The 25,035-nt window shown below is 57.5% G+C and overlaps 1 protein-coding gene across 2 annotated transcripts in view; it reads right to left on the reverse strand.

Annotated features, from left to right (window-relative positions):
* VAC14 (VAC14 component of PIKFYVE complex) overlaps positions 1-25,035 on the reverse strand; it is a gene marked incomplete at both ends in the record, with an annotated part of 110,743 nt that overhangs the window by 48,212 nt on the left and 37,496 nt on the right. For both annotated transcript variants that reach the window (XM_080702604.1, XM_080702603.1), the window contains 3 exons: positions 3,279-3,426; positions 20,142-20,207; positions 20,462-20,606. In XM_080702604.1, coding sequence (XP_080558730.1) covers positions 3,279-3,426; positions 20,142-20,207; positions 20,462-20,606 — 359 coding nt within the window. The remainder of the gene's footprint in view (positions 1-3,278; positions 3,427-20,141; positions 20,208-20,461; positions 20,607-25,035) is intronic.

A 25,035-nucleotide genomic window follows, 5' to 3' on the forward strand; every position in this document is an offset into this window, starting at 1 on the left:
AGCTCGTGCGGGCAGAGGGTCAGGGTGGCCTGGATATGCCCCTCGTCCTAAGGCCTGGCAGGGCCCCTGTAGGCTCCTGCTGAGTGGAGCTGGGGCAGACAAGGCACAGGAGCGGCGGAGCCACAGGACACAGAGGCGTGGGGGACTGGGAGCACGGTTCCCCTCCACTGCCCGTTCCAGGCAGCTCCCTGTCTCCTGGCTCCCAAGGCAGCTCTCTGCTGGTCAGAAATGGGGTTGGCATAGCCAGGTGTGGTGGCGCACACCTATAATACCAGTGTTTCAGGAGGCTGAGACAGGAGGACCACAGGTTTGCGGCTAGCCTCAGCAACTCAGTGAGACGGTTTCAAAATAAAAGTAAAGTAGGGCTGGGGGTGTAGCTGAGAGGTGGAAAGCCTCTGGGTACAAGCCCCAGTACCACACACACAGAAAAGGGGGGTGGGAGGACCCAGACCTGGGCCTCTGCACTGGAGATGTTTACGCTAGGCCAGGCAAGAGGAAAGTCCTGTGGGAGCAACTCTGCCTTCAGTACCCAGGGGCCGCTGCCGTGGCCCATCTAGGCCAGTGCAGCAGCGGAGGATGCGCCGGGCCCAGCCTGCCGCCACCGCGTGCAGTCTCACCGCGTGAGTTTGCAGATGTGCAGGCAGGCCGCCTGTGCTGCCTGCAGATGCCCTGACTTCGTCTGTGCTAGGCTCCCTGGCTTCTTCTCATTCCACAAAGTCCCTTCAGAAGGCGGGGCCCTCTCCTCTTAGGAGACCAGCACTGTCATCTGCAGGGATCGTGCCCTGGAGCATCAAGAAAAGCAGAGTCCAGACAGGAAGAGGGGCTGGCCCTGCAGCCTGGCCACGCATACGGCCACAGGGAAACAGACGGCCCCTGGCCGCACTGGAGAAGCACCCTGGCGAAGAGCAGGCGGCAGAGGGAAGAATGGGTGCCTGCATACCTGCCCACAAGGCCTGGGGGCCCAAGGCTGCTGAGGTGGGGTGGGGGAGGTCACCCTGGCGTCCCACAGCCTTTTACTACCAGTTTGAGCTTGAACTTTTATCATGGCAGACCCACTTGTAAACTGATGCTAGCTGTGGACTCACACACGTGAACACGTGTGCCGCTGCCTAGAGTTCTCGCAGCCTGAAGCCCACACGTGGGGCTCCGGGTCAGGGCCCGTGGCTCGCGGTTCTGTGCATTCTTGAAGCAAGAAGCGGTACTGGCTGCGGGCCCTCCCTTGGTGTTCTTTCCAGGATGGAATTTCTTCCCAGCTGGCATACTTTGTTGTTTTTCTATGAATTCTGAGTGTCCCTGGCTGATGTGTGCCCGCCTGACAGCCTTGGCGGGCCAGGGCCAGGGCACGAGCCTCTACTGCCTCAGCCTTGTTAGCGGCCCGCCCGTCTTGGCAGGCCACGAGCTGGGGTGCAGAGCCCTTCGCCACGGCAGTCCCCTCAGCCCCTGTTCCCAGCAACTGCAGGGCCTTTGATGCTGCAGGCCTCAGGGACCTGCTGGGCCAGTCCTGTCGCTCACTGCCCCTTACCAGCTAGGAGCCCACAGGGTGGGTGGAGGTGGCCCACCCCTCCACCCACAGCAACCCACATCTCAGCATCGGCCTCTCTGGGCCTGGGAGGAAGAGACACACACCTTAGAGATGCAGGGACAGGCCACGGGGAGCCTCCAGATCCAGGTGTCCTGCCTCTGCCCGAGGCCGTGCTGCCCTAGGAAGCTCGGTGTCTGCCACAGTGTGGGGGTGGGAGGTGGCAGAGCACCTGTCCCTTGGGGAGGGAGGGCTGAGGCCCACCGAGGCTCTCCTTCCCCCCTTCTGCGATCCTCCCTAGGGAAGAGCCTTCTGCTCCCCTCTCTGTCCCAGCCAAGCTCCCACTCCTTGCTCTGTGGCCCTGCGCTTTATCTCCGGCATCCTGGGCCATCCGAGGGACTCAGGGGGCCCTCACATGCTGGTTGGGGGACTGGGACGGAGAAGGCACTCCGTGCTGAGGGACAGGAGGTGGGAGCCCCAGGGCTGGATGTGGCAGCTGCTTCCCTGACTGCAGACACAGACTGCCCAGAGGAACCAGGCCCATGGGGGAGGAATGAGGGCGCCCTGGGGAAGCAGGAGAGGGAGTGGGCTGCGGCCGGAGCCCCCACTGCCCTCCTGAGACAGGGTGGGGAGATGCCTTGCACACACAGACCTTCTGCGATCTGACCTGGCATGTCCTCAAGTGCGCCAAGGGCCGTGGGGCTCCGGCAACACCCTGAACCTGGGCGGCCTCTGGGCCAAACAGGGCTGAGGTGGCACCCACTGAAGGGGACAGGAAGGCGTTCTCCAGGCCTGGAACTAGTCTGATGGGGCTGCAGGAGGGTAGAAAGCCCCCCCCCCCCCCAGAGCTACTGACCCTAACTAGGACCTGGGGACTCGAGGTCAAGAGGGCTCAGAGGACAAAGACGGCCAGGCAGACAACCGGGTCTCACGGGGTAGCTTCCCACTAACCTGGGCCTTTGCTAGGATCACAGGGTTGGAGGGAGGCGTCCCTCGCCTGGGGGGGAGAGGAGCCATGCAACCCAGGGAGAAGAGCCACCTGCTGTCTGGAAGGAGCCGGAGGGGTGAGCGCAAGAACACCTTGGCCACCTCCACTTCCGAGGACGGCCCGCGCACAGCCTGTCGGAATTATCCTGTCTCTTGCCTGGGCTGCCTGCCATGCTGAGCACTATTCTGAGCTTCCCGAGGAGGGAGGAGATGGCTGCTGAGCCTTCCACCTGTGAGACCCAAGATCAGGGGTTCTGGACTGCTGCCTGGGAGAGGCTGCCCGGTGAAGGTTGGTGTGAGGTTAGCCGGCCACGCCAAAGCATCGAAGGTGCAGGGCATGCGGGAAAAGGGCCAGCAGGGTCGCAGGGTGTCTCTGTCTCTTTTGTGGTGATATGAACTGAACCCAGGAGCATTCGACCTCCAAACTACATCCCCAGCCCTATTTTTTATTTTTATTTGGAAACAGGGTCTTGCTAAGTTGCTGAGGGTGGCTCTTGTCTCCGCCTCCCGGGCAGTGGGATTACAGGTGTGCCCCACCACGCCTGGCTGAGGAGGGTCTCTTCAGGAGGCTGCTGGAGTGTGGGCCAGGAGGCGGCGGGAGGCTGAGGCTTGCCCCCATCAGAGGCCTTCCGTGGAGAGCGATCATGGGTGGGAAACCCACTGACCCCTCACACGGGCAGAGCCTGGAGACTCAAACGACTTCCCAGAGGACCATGTGCTCCACAGGGACACCCAGCACTAGCATTTCATGGGTCCCTGAGAGAGTACTTACTGGGGGTGCTGAGCAGGCTGGCTCTGCCAGAGGCGGGCACCTGAAGCTCTGGGTGGCTGACCTGGAAGTCAGGGCCATCGGGCACATCCGTCTGGCCCGCGGGGGAGGAGGCGATTTCTGCCAACACCTCCAGATCCTTCAGAACCACCTGTGGAGACAAGCAGGGGATGAGCTGTCTACTGCCAGGCCCACCAGGGGAAGGCGAGGGCAGTGCCAGAGGGCCCCGCACGGGCAGGAAGGAGCCTGCCTTTGGCAACCGGGCCGCCAGCCACTTGTGAGCATCACCAAGACCCAGCTGGGAGAGTGCTCAGAGGAGAGTGAGGCAGGTGATGGAGTGGACCACAGGAGGCAGGGGCCGGGCCTCCGGAGGAAGGGAGCTGGAATCTGACTGGAGAGCCCTTCTCCTGCGACCCCACCTCTCTGGCCCAAGGGGTCCTCAGGAGACGTGAGCCTCAGGGTGCGTGTGTCTCGGGGCCCCTGGGCTGTGGGCGAGGCCATGACCAGCTTGTGGAGCAGCCTTGGAGCCGCCCAACCATCCACAGATGGGTGCTGCTGCCGAAGTGGACCACGGACTCCAAAGGGGTCCACAGCGGGGCATGACAGGCACCTCCTCCGAACAGGCAGACACGGCTGTTTCCAGAGCCTTCCTGCCTCATGGAGGGGGGTTAACTGGGCGAGACCTCTGCAGCCTGACTTCTACCGACTGAGCTCTTTCAAGGAAGATGCAAAGAGGAGCCTGGGGGCCAGTCCAGACTGCGAGAGCAAGCTGTGCGGTGGCACAGCACTCCTACGGTCCAGAGAGCTGCATGGCCCTGGAAATGGCGCCATCTTCACCTGGCACCAGGAGCCAGCAGGACGGCCATGTCCAGCCCCAGCTGCAGCAGGCGGGGGAAAGGCCAGGGACAGCTCTGGGCGCGCGCATCGCCTGGCCTAAGAGCTGCTGAGCTGCCATGCTCTGGCTGCAGGAGCTCCTCCCACACCAAGAGCTGCCGGCCCTTTGTCTCCTACATCTCTGCTGTGAGGGGCCTGGGCCTGTCCTTCCCAGAGGTGCACCCCAGGACCGTCCCTGTCACCCGGGAGAAGCTCAGCTGACTGGGTGGACGGCAGCCCAGTCAGGGCAGGAGCAGGGCTGCCCTGGGGCCCAGGCTGAGAGCCAGGGGACCTAGGCCTCCGCTCCTGCAGAGGGAACGAGCTCCAGAAGGCTCTTGGCTTCTTCAATGCAATGGGAGACGGGAGAGGGAGGGATGGAGGCGGCAGGCGGCAGAGCAGCGACGTGTAGCCCCGCAAGACGAGAGGACCCTGAGCACCGGCCCTGGCGGGCCGTGCAGAGGCCACACACCCTCATGCCCAACTGCCTGGGCAAACCACTTCCCAAAGGTCAGGGAGGGAAACGAGAGCCAGGGCGCGGCCCGGGGGAGGCGAGCGACTCGCTCAGAATTACACGGTGAGCTGAGAACGAGGCAAGAGCCCCTCATAAAGTCAAACAGTTGCCATGGGTGCACCCCGCTCCTCCAGAGGGACCAGGAGGCCTGCAAACACGCCACACGGAAACCCCTGTGAACAGTTGCGGGTCTGTGGGGCTAGTACTTGGGAGGCTGAGACAGGAGGACTGCGGGGTTGGGCTATTCTCAGCAATATGGCAAGGCCCGCAGCAACTTAGTAAGACATTGTTTCAAAGTGAGAAATAAGACAGGGCTGGGATAGTGGCTTAGAAGTAGAATGGCCCTGGGTTCAATCTCCAATACCCCCTCTCCCCACACACAGACGCCAACAAGAACACACAGTAGACATGATCCCTCACAGCCAGATAGTGGAACAACGGAAAAGCCCATCTACTCATAAATTGGATAAACAGAATGTGGTATATCCTTCTCAAGGAATATTACTTGGCCACGAAAAGAAATGGCTACTGGCCCATGCTACAACAGGAACCTCATGAACATCTGTTAAGTGAAAGAAGCCAAACTCGAAAGGCCACAGACTGTGTGATTCTATTTATAAGAAATGTCTGGAATAGGCAAATGCAAGAAGACAGAAAGTACATTAGTAGTGGTCAGTGGCTGGGGGAAGGAGGCCTGGGGAGTGACTGCTGATGGACACAGGGATTCTCTTGGGGGCAATGAAATGTTCTGAAATTAGCTAATAGCAATGCTTGTACAACCCTGCATAAATAATAAATAACTACTGAATTTTGGGATGTGAGTTGTATAAAAAAATAAAGATCAAGCCAAATTCCGCATCTGGCATCCTAATTCCCAATTTGGGCACATGTACAGGAGTCTGCTCTTGCTCTGCCTGCACCGGGGTGGGGGCTTGCTGATCCGGCCTGGCCCCGCACCTGATGCAGGCTCATGAGGGTGAGAGGGCGTGGGCAGGCCACCCTGGCCTCTTCCCGGCAATGTGCGCCTGTGACCCCGATGCACCCACCTGTTCTGCCTGTCCCCCAGGGCTGTCTGTGCAGGTGGACAGGGGCGCACTGCCTCTGGGCAGTAAACCCTTGAGGTCAATGCACCGAGTGAGGAAAGCGAGCCTGAAAGCCAGGCTGGGGTGTCCCCAAGACCCCAGCAGCCTGGCGGGCACACTGAGCCATACCAGGTATCCAGTGGGGGCTCATTTCCATAGGAAAAGATGCTTCGGAAGAATCCACAGCACGGCCTGGGTGAGAGGATGCATGGGATGGGAGGTCGGGGAAGGAGTAAGTTTGTTCCTGGCCAGAATTAGCTTTCTCACCTGCCACTGGTGTCACTTCATGCCCTGGACATGAGGCTTGGACAGTCACTGGCTCAAGGGAACAGTGAGTCTACTCACAAGCCAGCTTGGGTTGCCAAACCTGAGCTCATTAATAATGCTGGCTCTGTGGCCAGATAGTCCTGATTTCCACTCCCAACCCTTCCGCTACGCTGCCTGACCCTGGACTGAGTAACCTCATCGAATGGCCTCCTCTTCCCAGCTCTGTGAGCAGTGCCCCGGGCCAGCTGTGCACGGGCTGTAGGAGAATGGAAGCTGGACAGGACCTCTGATGAGTCACAGGCTGGTGGGGCTTGGGAGCCACAACTCAGTCTGAGGGCAGCTGGAAGCCTTTGGAAGCACTTGAGCGTGAGTTTGTCCAGGGCATGAGGGCAGGCAGAAAGGCACACAAAGGACTCTATTAGTTACTAGTAGCACGAGCCATTCATGGATGCAGGGAAAATGGGTACAGCCCAGGAAACCAGGCTTGGTGTGTGGCTCCAAGGGAGAGTGGGGGGCCGCAGTGGAGGGTACGGCCTGAGAAGCTGCAGGCCGGGACTGACGTCATGAGCCTACCAGGACCCAGGCAAAGCAGCCTGGACTTCGTTTTGCAGGTATTAGGGTGTCTGTTTCCCCATATGTGCAAATGGAGGTTTGACCTTGTAAGGTTGTCCTGAAAATTAACAGTAGATCCAGCTGGCCCTCTGCATTCAGGGAGCCAGCCAACCATAAATTGAAAGTATTGTGGGGGAAGATCAGGTCCATTGAACATGTAGCCTTCTCTTGTCATTATTCCCTAAATAAGGCAGTGTAACAACGATGTGCATAGCACTTATAATGTATCAGGTATTATAAATAACCTAGGATAATTTTAAAGCACATGGGAGGAGGTGTGTAAGTTATATGTGAATACTATGCCATTTTTATATAAGGTATTGAAGCATCCTCAGATTCTGGTACCCATGGAAGTCTTGGAACCTATTCCCTGCAGATTCCGAGGGATGACTGTACTTTCTGTGCAACGCACAAAAACAAAACAAAAAACAGATACAGAGAGAAGCTGGCGTACCATTTCTATTACAAGACCACTGGTCCCACGGTGAGGCTGTTCAGTGGCCCTGGCTTGGTGAAGGCAGAGGAGGCAGGGCGTCAGAGGAGACTGTGCACCGCCCAGCTCCGCCCCCCACACCCCCCATGCCCCAGTGGAGGTCCGGCCAGCGAAGCTGTGTATTTTACATTTTGAATCCTCTTATTTTAGAAAGTTTAACACCAAATGGCAAATGAATGCAAATTACAATTCAATTGCACAATTAAAGCCGGAAATGTTGTCTACAGGTCCCTTTGGTAATCCCGGCCTCTCCTCTGGCGCTTACATATCAAATGATTTGTCTCTGGTCCCTGGGGGCTGGCAGAAAGCCCCCAGCTCCTCCTAGGGCAGCACCACACGCACTGGTGCGGGCACGCACACACCCGCGCCCTCCCGGTCTCTAAATAATGGAAGAGTCTGAACAGTGTCACTCTTTCTGTCCCCTAGAGGTGAGGCAGGGAAGTGTCTGCTTGGGTGGCGGGCAGTGGGCGCAGGAGGCGCCACTCCAGGCTATCTGGTGACTCTGTGACACCCAGCTCTGGTGCTCCGCAAGTCCACTGCCGGCTCCTTCCCAGCTGACTCGCACCTGATTTGGACCTTAAGACGTGGAAACGGCAATCTATGTAGAGACCTGGCCCAGGACGGGAGGAGAGGCCAGGGGAAGAGGAGGGCCTAGTTAGCAGAGAAGAGCCAGAGACCGTGCTGAGATGCTCCTGCAGTCTGACTTGGCCTTGGGTCTTGGTGCCCCACCACCCGCAGCCCCTGCAGCCCTTGGAGTGTGGGTAGGAGACTCTGCTCTGGGGCAATGGCCCCAAGGGTCTTGCTCCCCAGGCACCCTGCTCAAGGCCAGGAGGTGAGGCCCCAGAGCTACAGACTGGCTGCGGCCAGTTCAGTTCTTTCGTGAGCAGGCTGGCTGGGCCCATGCCCCCGCTGGCCTGCCTGCTGGCCCGGAGGATAGGGCATGGCTCACAGGAAGCAGGAGAAGCCACGCCAATTAGTATGCGCTACACAGCGCTTTTTGCAAAATGAATATAAAACACTTGTGCTTTCTTTTTGTGTGAGAGAAAGAGAAAGGGAAAGAGAGGGAGGGAGGGTATAAGAAAGCAATATTCTGCAGGAGCAAGAGTCCCTGCTGTTGCCATGGCAGCAGGTGGGTGGGGGCAGGGAGGGCTGATCAGCTGGTCCCTGGTTCAGGAGTGGAATGGGCTAGCTTGACTCATCACTGGGGTGCAAGGGTCAAGGTCGAGGGCAAATGGGTTGAAGAAGCCTGGAGCAGCGGAGAGGAGGCCTCAGGGAGAGGTTCTTATCCTCCATGGGGTGGCCAGCAATGATGAGCAAGCCAGGAGGTTCCTAAGCCAGCAGAGGGTGTTTTCCGATATGGCGGGAGTCAATGTCTGTGTGGGGCCACTGCAGGTTGTTCCCCGCCTGCATTCCAGCAGCTGGGGATGACGCTGTTTCCTTCCTGTCGCTGGCATCTTGCACCCCAACACCTGTCGTGGCTTAGCCCTGGGAAACCACTCTAGCTGGAGCCTCCCTGCCCTTCCCTCCAACCCCACTGCCCTCCCAGGCACAGGTGGAGACTGGAGACCATTTTCGTAAAACTAAGTGCCCAGGCCAGGAAGCCTGTCCACGCCTCCTACCAAGTCTCCTGGACCTGAAGTCCCAAGCAAGGTGCTCAGCAGAGGCTGACCTACAGTCTCAGCAGGAAATGGGAAAAGAATGGTTCTGAAGACGAACGGCTCCTGCCGAGGAGATGGGTGGAGGACTCTCCTACTTCAGTGCACTCAAGTAGCTGGAAGAAACGTTTAGGAAGCTTTAGGTCTGCATAGGCCACTGTTGGCTCATGAGGCCTGAGATGTCAACTGGCTTGGCCTTCCAGCTGTCACAGAGGAAACCCTTCTGTTGACAGGAAATCCCTAAACTGGAAGTAATCCAGTCCTGGCCCAGGAGGAAGCTGCGAAATATCCCCAAGAGATAAGCCTGGGGCTGGCGGGAGAGGCGAATCCAGGCTCCAGGCCCTGGAAGCTGTAGTCCGGCCAGTGCAGACACTGCCAAGGGCTAGCAGATGCCTGTGCCCACCACGGTCAGTCACAGGGCCTGGCTGAGATCCGGGTCAGGTCAGGCTGCTGCCGTAAAGTAAAGTAAAGTAAAGTAAAGCTGACGGAAAGCGCAGAGGACCCAAGGCCAGGCACTCACGGCCTCGGGCTTCCTCCCCATGGAAGCCTGGCTCCTTCCTTTAAGAGGGCACAGCAGACAGCCAGGTCTCTTCAGTCCCTGGCCACTTAGAGAATGCCTCCTTCTGCCCCAGGCTTGGGAAAGCAGCCAGAGAACTCACCCTACGAAGCTAGGCAGAAGGCCGTGGGGACCCCACAAAAGCCAGGAGCCCCCAAAAGGCACCCACACGAGCTGGTACCAGGGCCAGAGTAAACACGAGCCCTGGACCCCGAGTAAACACGAGCTAAGAAAGCAGCAACTGAGCCCGGCCCCGCTGGGGAAAGGGGAGGAATTCCCAGAGAACAGGTCTGGTCCACAAAGAGGTCGCAGTAACCCTGCCTTCTGCAACAAGGAAAGTGAGCACCGCCAAAAGGAGGAGCACCCGGATTTGGGGTGGGGGAGGACAGCTGAGGCTTAGCTATTCCATTTCCCATTTAGAAGGCCACTCTGATTAAAAATATTTTGTGAGCCAGGCATGGTGGCACACGCTTGTAATCCTAGTACTTGGGAGACAAGGAGAATTGCAGGTTTGTGGCAGCCTCAGCTACTTAGTGAAGGCCCTCTGCAACTTAGTGAGACCCTGTTTCAAAATAAAGAATAAAAATAGGGTTGAGGGTGCAGCTCAGAGGTAGAATGCTCCTGGGTTCCATCACTAGTACCCCCTCAAAAAAATGTGTGTCTTGGTAAAGCAAAAATTATAAATATATATATATATATATATATATATATATATATATAATCAGTGTTCCCTGATTTTTTTTTTTTTTTTGGTGATGCTTGGGGATTGAACTCTGGGGCATTCTACCTCTGAACTATAACCCCTTCCTCCCTTCTTTTTTTGTGGGCCTGGGGATGGAACCCAGGGGCATTCGACCTCCGAGCTACACCCCTTGCCCTATTTTCTATTCTTTATTTTTAAACAGGGTCTCACTAAGTTCTGGAGGGCCTCACTAAATAGTTGAGGCTGTCCGTGAACCCAGATCCTTCTGTCTCAGTCTCCCAAGTGCTGGGATTGCAAGCCTGCGCCCCCACACCTGGCTTTGTTGTTGTTGGTTTTTTTTTTTTTTTTTTCAGTGGTACTGGGGATGAAACCCAGGGGCTTTCTACCTCCAGTCTATACTCCCAGACCTATTTTCTATTTTATTTGGAAACAGGGTCTCACTAAGTTGCTGAGAGCCTCACTAAGTAGCTGAGGCTGGCTTCGAACCTGTGTGATCCTCCTGTCTCCGCCTCCCAAGTACTAGAATTTCAAGCGTGTGCCACAAGGCCTGGCTTTGTTGCACGATTTTTGAACACTAGCCCTTGGGTGATCAGGGCAGCTGCTGTGTGTGTGCGCATGTGTGTGTGTGTGTGTGTGTGTGTGTGTGTTACTGGGGACTGAACAAAGGGGCATCTCTGAGTTATATCCCTAGCCCTAAATTTTTTAAATTTTGAAACAAGGTCTTGCTAAGTTGCTGAGGGTCTAAGTTGCTGAGGTTGACCTAGAACCGGTGGTCTGTCTCTGCCTCCCAAGTTCTGTGATTAGAGGTGTATACCACTGTACCTGGATAGAACAAAAAAAAATTTTTTTCAGGCACCCAGGAGAGGGGGGCTCTTGCCTTCCTACCGGGCTCTGCTTAATCAGCGTATGGAGCTTCATACAGCACCAGTGCTGAGCGGGCGGGCTCCCCTCAGGCCTCTGTCTGCTTGTGCAGGGACAGGTACCAGAGGGCAAAGCAGGCCCGAGTGGATCAGCTCATGGTCCAGCCACCTTCAATGTGTTCACCTTCTCATAAAATGCTTCTGAGTGCCTATTATGGGCTGGATAGGCTCTATCCTCTGAGAGCCCAAGGCTAAGGTGCAGTAAAGGGTGGGGCTAGCTAGGACAGGGTCTGGAGAGACCAGGTGGAGGGCTGGGCAAAGGCAGAGCCGCCTGGGCCCAGTGTCCATGTGGAGGTGGAGGTGTGTGTACGCTGTAGGTGAGGACACAGGCTTCATGCAACTGCTAAGTGGGATTTTTTTTTTTTTTTTTGTAGTACTGGGGATGGAACCCAGGGGCATTCTACCTCCAAGCTACACCTCCAGCCTGACTTTTTTATTCTTTATTTTGAAACAGGGTCTCACTGAGTTGCAAAGGGCCTCCCTAAGTAGCTGAGGCTATCTACAAACCACAATCCTCCTATCTCAGGCTCCTAAATGCTGGGATTACAAGTGTGCGCCACCACGCCCGGCTCCTAAGTGGAGATCTGGACTGAGCCCCTGAGCCTCTCTGGGTCTCGCTTCCTCTTAGGTGCAGTGGGGAAAGGCGTCCCACTACCACCGGGAGGGCCGTGAAGATCACGCCCACAGGGCACCCTGGGAGAGCGGGAGCGAGGGAGTGAGACACACGGGGGCTGTTTTGCTAGTAGCAGCCGGTCCCTGTCCTCAGCCACACTCCCTGCCCGGCCCGTGTGCCTTGTGAAAGGACAACGGGGAGCTGCCAGGGGAATTCAGCTGAGTCAGCTCTGGGCCAGAGGAAAAACCAACATACAACTTGGAAGACATTTTGACTTCTGCAGATGCCAGGAGCTCTGTGTGGGGTGAACATGAGGGCCTGGCCGCCACCACACCAGGCCTATGTGGAGAAGGCGCAGGCTGAGAGGTGGGCGTGTGGCCTGCTGCCTCCAAACCAGACGACACGCTGGTCCACAGCTCGGCTCTCAACCAGAGACAGGCACCCGAACCTCCTGGGAGGTGGCGACCAGGCCTGGCTTGAGGGGACAGCCGAGGAGGTCCGGGGTGACTCCAGAGGACTCCGCAGGCTGCCCTGGCTCGCGTGGCTGTGTGTGGGGTTCAGTGCCAGGTCGTTGGACTTGGTCTCTCTGGGGAAGATCACCTCCAGGAGACACGGGCTGTGGAGGTCCACAGTGTGCTCGGCTCTGCAGGCAACTTGGCCCTAGAGCAAGGCTCTGCGAGAGCGCCCACCCACGGGGAGGCTGTCCCTGATGGGCTCCCCTCACGGAATTCCTCCTGCCACCAGTGGGCCCTCGCTCTGGGGAAGCAAGTCCCCTGGCCACTACCTTCGGAGCCCAAGCCCAACCTCTGCCTTCATCAGGAATCAGACGGAAGCCTGTGGCCCCCACTCCACTCAGACCAGTCACCATGCCAGCTCTGGGCTCCTTGCCTGCCTTCCGCGATGATCTAGAGATAAATGTAAAAACCTCTTGCACCACCGGGCGTGGTGGCGCACGCTTGTAATCCCCACGCTTGGGAGGCAGAGACAGGAGGATCGCGCAGGTTCGAAGCCAGCCGCGTGCGCTGGCTTAGGAGACCCTATTTCCAAATAAAAATGTAAAAATAGGTCTGGGAGTGTGGCCCGGAGGTAGAAGGGCTTCCAGGAACCCCAGTACCACCAAAAACAAAAACAAAAACAAAAAAACCTCTTGCACCAAGCCTGCCTTTCTGCAGTGGGATGCTAATAGGCTAACAGCTAGTGGTTACTATGGGTCCCCCTTTACTCTGGGGTGGCTGATGGGGAAACTGAGGAGTGTGCAAATCCAGCAGAACGAGGAGGCAGACACGATTCGGGGCCTCTTGTCTCCCTGCTCCCCTCTCCTCTCTGGCAGTGATCTGCTGTAAGGCCTGATTTCAGAAGGCCTGAGTCCTCCTGACAGTGAGGACAGCCTGGGGCGTGACTGGTCCCCAGCACCTCTGAGCTGCTAGCTGTGGCTCTGCTCCCTGTGTAGCACTCCCTCTCCTGCGGGGTCAGCTGCAGGCCAGCAGCGTCCAGTGGCCGAGGCCCCGCAGCTGCAGCCAGAGGTGGCGAAGGCAGGCTCTGCTCATCTTCCCACGTGGGGCAGCAACTAAGCAAGAGCAATCACGTTCTTGGTTGCGGACACGCTATCCCTTGGTTCTCTGGGTAGATTTTACCTTACTGGTAATTTGATTTTTAAAGAAATCTGCAGAATTGAGGCAGGCAGGAGTGGAGGGGTTGTTTTTGTTTGTTTTGGGAGAGTGGACGGAATAAAAATTGGGGTGAAATAAAAACAGAGGCGAGGAGCTGAGGAGGAAAAACAAGTCCCTTTCTTCGGGAAGACTGTCCACTTTTGAGCAGGCAGCATTAGTATTCCAGGCAGTGGAGTCAGGACCACACAAATTCAGAGCTGGAAGGGACCAAAGAGAAGCCAATCCAATCCTCACATCTCAGGGAAGCAAACTGAGGGAAGATGTCATGGAACTCGCCCAGTCCCACGGGGAACTGGGTGGCGTGGACCAGAGGTGTCCCTCCTGCCCCTCCCCTTCCTTCAGTGGTCCCCGACAGTGGCCCAGCCCTTTTGGAGACCAGACAGAGGATGGAGATGGCCTCTGGCCTGAGATGTGGAGGGGTCAGCAGCCTAGGGCAGCCCTTGAGGGCCCGGAAGGGGCAGGGAACGAGGATCAGTGCATTCAGAACCCAAGGTCAGCCAAGGACAAAACACCAAGGGCGCAACGAGGGGCCAGGCCCGGGTGAAGCAGGCCCCAGCTGGGTGGACTCCTGCTCTGCGGTGGATCGAGGCCCTTTGTGGGGTTTACTGACTGACTGATTGTGGTACTGGGGACTGAACCCAGGGGGATTCCACCACTAAGCTACACCCCAGCCCTTTAAAATTTTTATTTTGAAATAGGATCTAACTAAATTGCCCAGGCTGACTTTAAACTTGCTATCCTTCTGTCTTAGCCTCCCAAGTACTGGGATTACAGGCATATACCACTGTGTCTAGCTCCTACGTGGGGTTCTAGGTGCTTTGGAATCAGATATATCTGACTCCCAATTGTGATATGGGGCACTGTGACCTTGGGCAAGTTTTCTGCACGCCTGAACCTTCACACAGGCAAACTGGGACAACTGAAACCACTCTAGGATCACCCAGCAGGCTTGTTAAGACGAGACAGCCAGTGGGAGCAGCACTTGTGACCTTTAGTGAGTGCCCTGGCCTACCATGGACAGACCATTCATGCCAGTTTTCAAGGGAAGCCGGCAGCAGGGGTGCCAGGAGGCCGTCATCAGCTCCCCAGCCTGCCCTCAGGTGAAGAGGTCTCTAGTTAAGTGGAAGCCCCCATTTTGGGGGGCAAACACAGAGGGATGGGCCCCCCGGGGACAGGAGAGAGCAGCCCCAGGCACCTTGGAACACGGGATCCACAGACCTCTGCCATTCCTCACAGCAAGCTCTCGAGGGTGGGGTCCGGCCTGAAGGGGCAGCAAGACAAACCACCAGGCCCGGTGGCCGACTCCAGCACCAGAGCACGGCAACCAGACTCCTGGGGAAAGTCAAGGGAGTGTTTAAGTGGACTGGGCGGGATGGGGGTGGTGGGAAGGGATGTGAGGGGTGACAGCGCTGCTCCTGCCCCAGGACCGGAGAAACCAAAGGCGGCGCGCCCCAGGGCCGTGCTCTGGTCTCTTACTCGAGCCTTAAGCAGTTTCTCTCCCGGGCCACTTGGCCTGGCCCCGAGAGCCTTCCCCCTGGAGTCCTGAGAACCCCTGCAGTTTCTCCATCCTACTTCTCCCACCTCTCCTCTCTCCTCCAGGGCAAACCAGACCTCAAACAGGGGCTACCGTGCAGCGGCGCCATTCCCTGGGGATCCATGCTGCTGGGAGGGGTCCAAAGGCCTGGGGATAGAGACTGGCTGGACAGCCAGAGAAGTGAACCAAGGAGAAGAGGCAGCCCCTGCCCCGCCCGAGACGAACAGCGCTGCGTTCCTCAGAGCTCGGCAAGGCCAGCGCAGCCTGCGGGTCCTACAGCCGGGTCTGGGCACTTCTGAGACACCCCCTGGGCTGAGGACAGGGAAGGCGGCAGACCGCCTGGGACGGGGTCTGTCACTGCATCCACAGGGCATTTTAAGCATTAAAAAAAAAAAGCCCCCTTTCAGGGGATCATGGAAGGAATCTGGGGGAGGGAGAGGAGAAGCAGAGAAGGAAAAACACCAAATGATGTTAGGGCTGAGTCTCACCATCACGCCCGGGAGGGGAGAAGACGGGGAGAGGGGAGCCCTGGGGAAGGACACCAACTAAGTGATGGGGTGGGCATATGTGAATGGGCCTCTGTATCTTACTACCACGCACAATTACAACGCCCTAGTTAAAAAAGATCATTTAAAAAAGCCCTTTTTCAGAGGCCCCCAAATCACTCGCTGGACCTCTGCTTCACAGGCCCCTTCCTCCTGGGTCGCGGCCGAAGCCACAGCGGGTGCGACGGCTGGCCCACGCTCTTCACACGGCCAGTGGGCTCTGGAGCTGAAGCTCCAGCACAGCCGCGAGTCGCCCTCAGAACTGCGCCTGCCGCGCCTTCTAGAGAGGCGGTCCTCATTCTTTAGGCGGCTTATGCACCGTCACATCAGCCATACACCCCATCAGTACTTCCTCTTCTAGTGACTTTGAACTACACAGGGCGTGGGGGAGGGGCACCCCTCCTGGGCTCAGAATCCCGTCTCTGCATGTTAGGGACACCCAGCTCTGGGGTACTGAGAAGATGCGGGGGCTGCCTCTGTGGGTCCCTGTTCACGGTGATGTGAGGTCTGGCAGGGCCTGCCTCCTGGTTGGAGGTTTTGGCTCTGAGTTGCAGGCCCCACTGCCGAGGCCTAATGCAGACTACTGCTGACATGCCCTTCTCCGCTCTCCCTGGACCGGAGCAGCCGGCTGGTTCCTCCCCTGTGAGTCGGGAGCGATGCTGACCACGGGGCTCTGACGCACGAGGCTGGTGCCGAATGCCACCTTGCTTTTCCCCTCTGGGCTGCTCCAACCCAGGGCTGCTGAGGAGGCTGGGCGAGGGCGGATGGGAAGGGCACAGGGCGGGGGCGCTGGTCACATGCCCATTCTGTCCCCTGCTGGCCTCTACCACCTGGAGATGAAATGTGAGTTCCTCAAGCCCCCAGTACTCCTCAGGCCTCTCAGACAGGCGGGGACAGCGGGGGGGGGGGGGGCACCCTGCTTGCCGAGGCTCAGGTGGGAGGGCTCCAGTGGGGCCCGACCTGCTGACGCAGTGTGCCCGGGTCTATCTGGTGAGGTGACTACCAAGGACAGGCGCTCCCTTCTACCGCGGACTCGTGTGTACCATGCACAGTCTCATTGGTCCTTCCAAGCAAACTGCGAGGGAGGGCCTGTTAGTATTCTTGCTGTGGATAAGGAAACTGAGGCTCGCAGTGGCTAGGCCACTTGTTTGAGGTTGACCAGTCCTTGAGTGGCAGATCCAGGACTGGCCCCTGAACTGGCTGATTTCAAAGCCCACGCTATGAGGCTACTGTCACCTGGAGTTACCAGAAGAGGTACCATTCTATCTAAATCACAGCAGATACAAAACTCTAGGCTACCTTCGTAATCAGGGAGAAAGACCTACGAAAAAGACCCTGAAGGACACAACGGCTTACCAGGAATGAGCCTTGCCCCTGAGGCAGAGTTCAAATACGGTGAAAAGCCCGATGTCCCCGACATAACCCAGTGAGACAGAGGCGGTTACGGTGGCCCTGTCTGGTGGTTCCGTTGGGTGCTGCACACTTTCCCTGTTAACAGCAGTCTAGTAGGAGGGTGTAGACACCATTATTCCCATTTCAGGGTCTAGGGACTTTGAACTCCTCACACAGGGCCCCTGGCGCGGAGAAGCCAGAGCCAGCACCAGGCCTGGGTCTGGTGGCCAACCACCCGGGGTGTCCACACTCACTGGGGACAGATGTGCTTCCAGGTCTCTTCTGAGACTGAGGTTGCCCTGAGAATTTCCAACGCAGGCTGGGAGGTAGCTGTGTTTCAGAGGGAAGGGTCATCCCAGGCCCCCGGCCGGGCAGCGCATGTCAGAACAGGGGAGGACCCCGTCCTGCGGTGCTCGCCGCCAGGCCATGGCTAGGTTGTCGCAGCCCGCCGCTGCCAGGCTCGGGAGGCAGCCGACAATTGGCATCTTCTGGGCAGGGGAAGCAGCGGTCTCCTCCTCCCATGGGGCGTCCAGGAGGAAGCTCTGCGCACGCGCCCCACATTCCAAGCTGGGGAAATAAGGGTCACGTTTTCACTTAAAAAACAAGTAATTGGATCTCTAGCTAATGGGAGGGTTTCGACTCCAGTGCCAAGAATATTAATTTGACACCTGCAAATTCTTTCTGACAAAAGGGATTTTCAGATAATGTCTATGAGGAGCAGCCAGTACTAAGGAAACAGCCACTTATCCCTAGTAACGGAAAAAGAGGCAGCGGAGGAACCAGAAGGGTGTGCCCCACGAGCTGTCACTCGGGTAGAACGGAGCAACAATGGTAGACGAGATACCCCAGTGAAGCCACGCGCCACCGGAACTGTGGGCCCCGCGGTGGCACGGAGCTGGGTCTCTGAGCGCCGCCCTCCCCGTGCCCAGCTCTCGCATCATTAACCTGGGTGCACCTGTCCCTGAGCCCAGTGGCTCTCAGCCAGAGTGTGTGGAGGTTCCTCATAACTGTCCTGAGAAAGAAAGACATCCGCAGCTGGGCGTGGTGGCGCACGCTGTAATCCCAGCACTTGGGAGACCTAGACTGGAGGATCGGGATCGCGGGTTCGCGGACAGCCTCAGCTACTTAGTGAGGCTCTGCAACTCAGGGAGACCTTGTTTCAAAATAAAGAATTAAAAAATAGGGCGGGGGGTGTACCTTGGAGGTAGAATGCCCCTGGGTTCCATCCCCAGTACTGCACAAAAAAAAAAAAAAAAAAAAAAAAATCTGCAACAGAGAACAAACTGAACGCCCTCCAAATCAATAGGGAAAGTAGACGATGGATTTGAGGGCAGGACGGGGAGGCTTTTTCAAAACCTCTACATGTCTCCACACCAAACTGGGCACTCTTCTCAAGAACTGATGGAACAAGAGAAAAAGACCAGAAAACCTAGAGAAATCAGGAGGAAATGATGGGGGAGGGGGACGACAAATTAAGTCCAAGCTTCCCACCTCCCCAGCGGGTTCTGGGCTGGGAAAGCCTCAGGCACGGCCGTCACACACATGAAGGGCTTCGGAGTCCAACGGATCTGGCTTGGAGTTTGGACTCCAGCACTTCTAGCTCTGTGCAAACGACCTGACCTTCCTAGGCCTTAGCTTTTGAACTGCAAAATAGGAATAATGAAACTCCCCCCACAGGGCTTTTGTGCGGGCTCTTTAGCTACTACCATGAAAGGGCCTGACAGTTCCCGAACCCCAGAGAGCTCCGATCTGAGATGAGAGCTGTGCATGGAAATAGTTGGGAAAAGTTGCCGGAGAACACTTTCTAGATATCCTGCAAAGAAGTTCCTGGAGAGGAGGGCTTTGCCTTGTTCATGGCTGTGCGCCTGTTGCCAAGTACACAGTGTGTCCACAAGGTCAAAGAGACTGGCCAGGGGATACTCAGGAATGGGATTCCGGTCAAGCACCAGGATGTGGTAAAATCCTGACTCACCAGACCTCTAGAGACAGGAAAACGGGACGCCTCCCTCCCGTCACAGCGTCCCCTCTACTGTCCCCAACAACAGCCTCAGTCCTCCCACGAGGCCCACAGACGTGCCCCTAAGCCCCGACGACATTTGGCAGTTCAGCAAATCAAGTTTCCATTGCCGCAACCTGAACAGTGCGGTTTAATGGACTGCATCTCCTCCTGCGGCCACACACACACACACACACACACACACACACACACACCCACCCACCCACCCACCCACCCACCCACCCACCAATTTTGAGCAAAGAAAGCTGGATGGGATTAAACTACTCAGTTTAAAGGACTCAGCTGCTTCCAGTGAAGTCCTAGGGAAGACTTAGTGCCAGTCAGCTCTTCCTCTCTGTGCTGAATCGAGGGCCTGGCTACGCAGTGGGTCACTCCCTGCGTGCGGGCAGAACCGGGCTGCGTCCACCTGGGCCTTGCACTGCAGAGGGGCAGTGCAGGGAGGAGGTGTGTGTGTATGTTTGTGTGTGTGCGCAGACTCACGTGCATGTGCACATGCATGGTGGGCTGGCACGAGGGGCCGGGGCACTCACAGCCACCTCTGGGATTTTCCTGGAAATCATCTGGGATTTTTCTAGAAATTCAGAGAGCTCAGAGGATCTAGAGGCTGGTACCTGCCTGTCCACTTGTTTCTTCAGCCCGGGTTCAGGAACCAGCCCAGGGTGTGCCCAGCTGCAGCTCCTGCCCCCTGGTGGCAAGGCAGGGGAGCCCTGAAAAGAACTACCCTGCCCAACTCTGGGGCAGGTGCCGCAGAGAACCGGGGTACGGCAGCAAGGGGCTGGAGGAGGCCCTCCCCCAGCCAACAGGAGGCCTGGGTGCCATCCCCGGGGCCAGCCCTGGTTCACTGGCCCTTTCCCTGCTGTCTGGGATTGGGTCAGCCTCTCCCTTTGACAGCAGCAGCGCTTGGGGACCCCGATGAAACAAGGCTTAAGGGACCAATTTTAAAGGAGGTCAAAGCAGAAAGCAGATGCAGCCGAGGCAAACAGCACCGGGGCACCGGGCCCGTGGGCGGCGTGGCACGGACGCTGCCAGGGGTCGCTGTGTCCTCGTGTACTGCTGTGAGCATTTGAGGTGCTCCTGCCACCCGCACTGCCCAGCGGAGGGGACCGAGGCGCAGGGATGCTCAGCGTCTGGCTCCGAGCTCGCCCTCGGGCAGCCTGACCCGCAGCCAGGCTCCCCTCTGACCACTTTCCAACTTGCACCCCCACAGGGACCTGTCCGAGGTGCTCCAGAAGGCCCAGCAGAACCATCCCTGCGCCCACAGCCCAGCGCACTCAGCACAGCTTCACTGTGGGGCACAACTGCCTGGTGCTGACGTAAGAGGACCACACACACCACACAAGCACATCACAGCAACGGGACCCCACAAGTCCCTAAAAGGGGAGGCGAAGGCTGTGTTTCATGAAGGGTGGTGCTGGTGACCTACCTCGTCGGATTCATCTGAGAGCGTCTGAAGTAGGGTGGGGAAGAGGCTGTCTGTGTGCCGGAACATCTGGAGAGTAGAGAAAGGGGCACCTGTGAGCGCTCCCCTCGCCCAGGACTGCGCTCAGTCCAGACGCTGTCCCACTGGTCTGCAGGGGCCACCCCCCTCCCAAATCTCCCAAGGCCCCACAGTACACCTCTCACTCTCTGCTTGCCAGAGTTTCCCCAGAAATGCAACTACCCAAACCCTCCCAAGACTGGGGCAGACCTGGAAGGAGCCTCCAGGCATGGAGGGGCGTCCTGGGGGGCTGGTCCAGGACTCACCTTGTGGGGAGTTTTGATGTAGAGGTGGTAGAGCCACTTCAAAACAGCAATCCTGGTCATCATGCCAATGGCCATCTCACTGAGGTGGCAGTTCAGAACCTGCACAATTCCATCCAGGTGCAGTGTCACTGGGGCCCGGTCAGTGCTGTGGGCAAGACCAGGAGGGCTGAGTGAAGCCTCTGCCATCCTCCCCAGCACCCCGAGCCACAGCGACCTCCCGAGCCTGCGCACTCAGGACCTCCTGCTCGACCCTGCTGCCTGAGGGCGAGGCAGGCAGGCCAGAGCACAGACTCGCTTGTCTCTCGGGAATGCACCTCTGCAGCCCAGTCTGGGGGCTCAAGGGAAGCCTTGCTTCTCTCCCGCAGGTGGGAGGAGGCAGCCTCCTGGGCTCCCGCTCATTCCCTTTCCCCTGCCCAGGGGCTGGCCCCCGTCTGCCCTCTGGGCTGAAAGCCTGGTTAGCTTCCTCAGGGCCTTAAGCCAGACCCATTGCTGATGAGCAGAACCACCATGTCCAAATGGTAGTGGGTTGGGGGCTTACACCCGACTCAACAGGCCCGCGCTGGGTTACTGAGGGACGCTCCTAGGTGAGGATAGGACCACGGCTTGCTAGCTAGCTGCACTCAGGCTTGGCACAGCATCCGGCCTAGCAGAGGAGCCTTGGAGTTGCCTCTGAATCGGAAATGCTCCCTCTTGGAGGAGGAGAAGGTGACAACACTTCTGTCCATGAGAATCTGAGGCCGTTCCGAAGGTGCCTGTGCTCTAGTCAGGCGCAGTAAGTCCCTGGGCTCCCATAGACTGACCCTTGCGGGTCTCCATTCAGAGAAAAGTTGGGCTAAGCTGGCTGGGGCAGGGGAATGCTGCTGGGACAAAGAGTTAGCTCTGCCCAAAGCACGGCTCCCTGGCAGAGGCTGGGCTTCTGTGGGGAGCTTCTTTTGTGGGGCAGCAAGGCCGGCAAGGGGCTCCCTCCTACTTGTGTACCGCACTGCGTTTGCTGGGGAGGGGCCAGGTGGTGCCAGTGCAGAGCGGGCTTCTGTGGCATTTGCAGGCTGCTCAATTACTCCTCTGCATCAGGAGCTCCGTGGCGGTGCCTCCCTCGTCTGCCTGCAGCCTCGCCGAGGCTCGTGTGATGTCAGTTCCTACAGGGCAGGATGCTGAGCTCTGTAACGCTAGACAGAATTGCTATTCCATATGGCTTGATGGCCCCTCAGTGCCTATTTCACGGGTGAGAGTGGGCATGTCCACCCTCAGGGGAGCAGAAGATCTGGGTGTGTGGCACGGAGATGGACCCGGAATAGAGTCTCTGGGGGAGGGGACCAGGCGCCGTGATTTCCCCGGGAGTCATGTGGCTGGAAATTCCTGGTGTCTTCTGAGGATACCCAAACATTTACAAGCTTCGGCAGCCGGAGACGCAGAAATGCAAAGTGCGGGCGGGTCTGGAGCCGCAGCCACCAGTCAAGCCCGCACTTGCTCTCCTGCTCTCTGCCTCACAGAAACAAAGCGAGCCACAGACGGGAGTCTGCATTTTTTGCTTTTAAATTGAAAAGGGAAAAGAAAGGCCAAGTCAGTTTTAGTAAGTTTTAACTGACCCAATACGCCCCAGATATCACTAGCATTTCAACGTGCAAGTGATAGAATGAATGTCAGGATCACTAAGAAGAACTTTGCATTCTTCTTCTGTGTCCCAACCTTTGAAATCCAGGGTGCATGTCCCCCTCCTGGTGAGTCCCAGCTCAGACCTGCTACACCTCAGTGCTCTGCGGCTGCGCGGTGGCCAGGCCTCCTCAGCGCTTCCCCATTGGCTCTCCTAGCTTCCTAGGCACTCCTCTCCCTCTGCTGATGGCCAGCGCTTCCTGTCTTATCTCCAGGTCTCTCCTCTCCCCTGCCTGGCTGACCTCTGGGAGCTGCTCCTGGTGTGTTCTCATCTGCCTCTGCCTCTGGGGGCCACAGAGACTGGGGGCTAGCATGGCCCTGGGCCAGAGGCGCAGGAGACACCCTTAAGCCTATTCTCTCCTGACCCTGAGGCCTGCCCCCCATACCTGTCCAGCAGGAGCTGCAGGCATGCAGGCTGTCCAGGGAGTCCGGTACCCTGTGTCTGGTGGATTACTGCACATCTCAGTTGCACTGGCCCCTGGGAGGAAGGCCTCACCGTGGGGACTCTAGCAATGCCTTGCCCCAGAGCTGCTGGAGGGGAGGAAGCAGCACTGGGACCAGGCCCCCCTGCCAGGACAGGCCCGCTGGTATGTGTGTACCTTGGCTCTCAGGACTTGATGGTGAAGGCAATGGGCATGGTGGCACAGAACCCTCTGCTGAACGTTCCTTACTGGTCATCCCCTCTGCAGCCCATGGCCCATGTCATGTTTCCCTTTTGGAGATGAAGCACAGAGACATCAAGTGATCTGGCCAAGGCCGCAGAGCCAGGAAGCAGTAGTGCTGGCAATGTGAACCTGAGCATCGGACTCAGGGTGGTCCTGCCCAGCAGGGGTGGGGGGCTCAGGAGTTCACGGCAGCATCACCCCAGCCGTTTCCTGGAGGAGCAGCAGAATGGCAGCCCCGGGCACACTGGCCCCTCTGGCTGGGCAGACCCGACGGCCTCAGCTACCGGTAGAAGGTCACTGCACACTTTTCAGTGTCACTTCTTGTTGGAAGGAAAGTGGCCATCTTGGGCACCTGATGCTGGCCTAGGTGGGGCACTCACTCTCCAGGCCCAAGCAGGGCCCCTGGATGCGATGCCAGGCTCAGTGGTGCTCCTGAGTGCAGAGTACCAGTCATGTCGACTCGAGATGCTCTGGCCAGCCGTGGTGGCATCTCCTGCAGGTGGCATGTGTCAGAGCCACAAAACAAAAGACTTCGTGGAGCTGCTGTGAGGGTAGCATCGCAGCACCGACATCCTCCAACCTCCCACAGCAAATGCCGACAGAGCACCCCTGCCCGGGTATGGGCATCTTTGGACTGCAGGTGAGGCAGGTGTGGGCCTCACCCAACCTCCCGCTTCATGTAACTCAATCCTTGAACACACAGAAGAGATAACCTGGGGCCAGACTATACGGGACCATCCAAGGCCTGGAGGCCAAGTGCGGAGGACTCATTCCTTGGCTGGAGACACCCTTGCTGGGTGTTGCTTCCCTTGGCAGCTGGGGATGAAGGTCTGAGGAACAGGTGCGCATCCAGGGAACCAGGAGACTGATGTCGGTGTCTGGGACAGGTCGATCGGGATTCCTCTGCCCTGGAGCACGCAGCTCTCGGCTGTGCTGCTGAGCTGTGCGTATGCTTGCTGGGCCCTGGGCCCTTCCAGAGGGGCTCCCCGCATGATGTGCTCAGCTCCTCTGCCCGGCTGGAATCTCTGCCTGGGCTAACCTAACCCATCAAGAGCAGAAGGGAGCTAGGCACAGTTTAAAATACACTTCTACATCGGTTCCAAAAAGTCTAGACGTGTCACGCCTGGGGCTTCTGAGTTGCTTCAAGGTGTCTGCAAAAGCCCATTTTCACCAAGCATTTTCTCATAAAGCATCTCATAACGAGTGTCTTACATGTGTATATGCTACGATTTCCAAGTGCATGGTGCTGCGGCTATTAAAACACAGACTTAAGAATAATGTTTCTGACACTACCAATGAATGACAATGTGTTCCAGGGGTTCTCTCTGGGATACACCGCTCTGTTTCTGTAATGTCTCACTTTTTGTGGTACTCACATCACATCTCTAATAAAATTAGAGGAGAAATAAATCTAAAAATAGAGTTGTTTCTCAATTCAAAGTAGCCTTTTTAAATGTAAGTGCATCATTTTTTTTTTTCACTTGGCTGTTACTAAAGTTAGGAAGCACTGATTTCTAGGGCTTTCTGCTTGCTAACATCTAGGTCAGTCAGCTCTATCGGGAGAACGGCACCAAATGTTGCGGATGACACCCTGGGCCTTGGCGAGGCTCGGGGTGCCAGGGGGAAGGCTGTTCACACAGCCACACCTGTCTGAGGGCCCTCCCATGAGTCAGGAGGCCAACATGAAACACTCGGAACTCTCTAGCCGTGACTAATGAAGCTAACGGCAGGGAATCTGAAACCAGACAGACCCAGCTTGAATTCCAACCTGCACTAATTAACTGAGTGGCTTTGAGCAGTAAGTCGGCCTCTCTGGTCTGTCTCTTCATCTGGACAACGGGATAATAAGGAAGATCAGTGATAATCGGAGTAGCTCAGCTGCACAGAGCTTTCTGCGCCAGGCACCACGCCATGCTTTCCATGCAGGGCAACTCATGTGCGTCGCTGCAATCATGACACCCAGTGTACAAGAGCAGCCGGGACGAGAGCCAGACCCCTGGCTCTGACCCCGAGCACTCCCGAGAGGAAGGGCGCGCCTGCAACTCCTCTTCTCTGCCCTCGCCCTGGCTTCAAGCACGCTTGTGCTCTGGTGGTTGGAGGTATCCAGAATCCTTTTAACTGGAGACACGGAACAGAAAGGAGCCCCATGGCCCCCGCTTCTCCAGCAGCTCCCCCTGGTGGCCAAGCCTGGCCCAGGGTTTTCCTAGTATCCCAGGAGAGGGCAGGCCAGGGGAAAAGGAGGCGGCTTCCGCTCTTGAG

Source organism: Muscardinus avellanarius (genome assembly GCF_963383645.1).
Source record: "Muscardinus avellanarius genome assembly, chromosome: 10".
Taxonomy (NCBI): Eukaryota; Metazoa; Chordata; class Mammalia; order Rodentia; family Gliridae; genus Muscardinus; species Muscardinus avellanarius.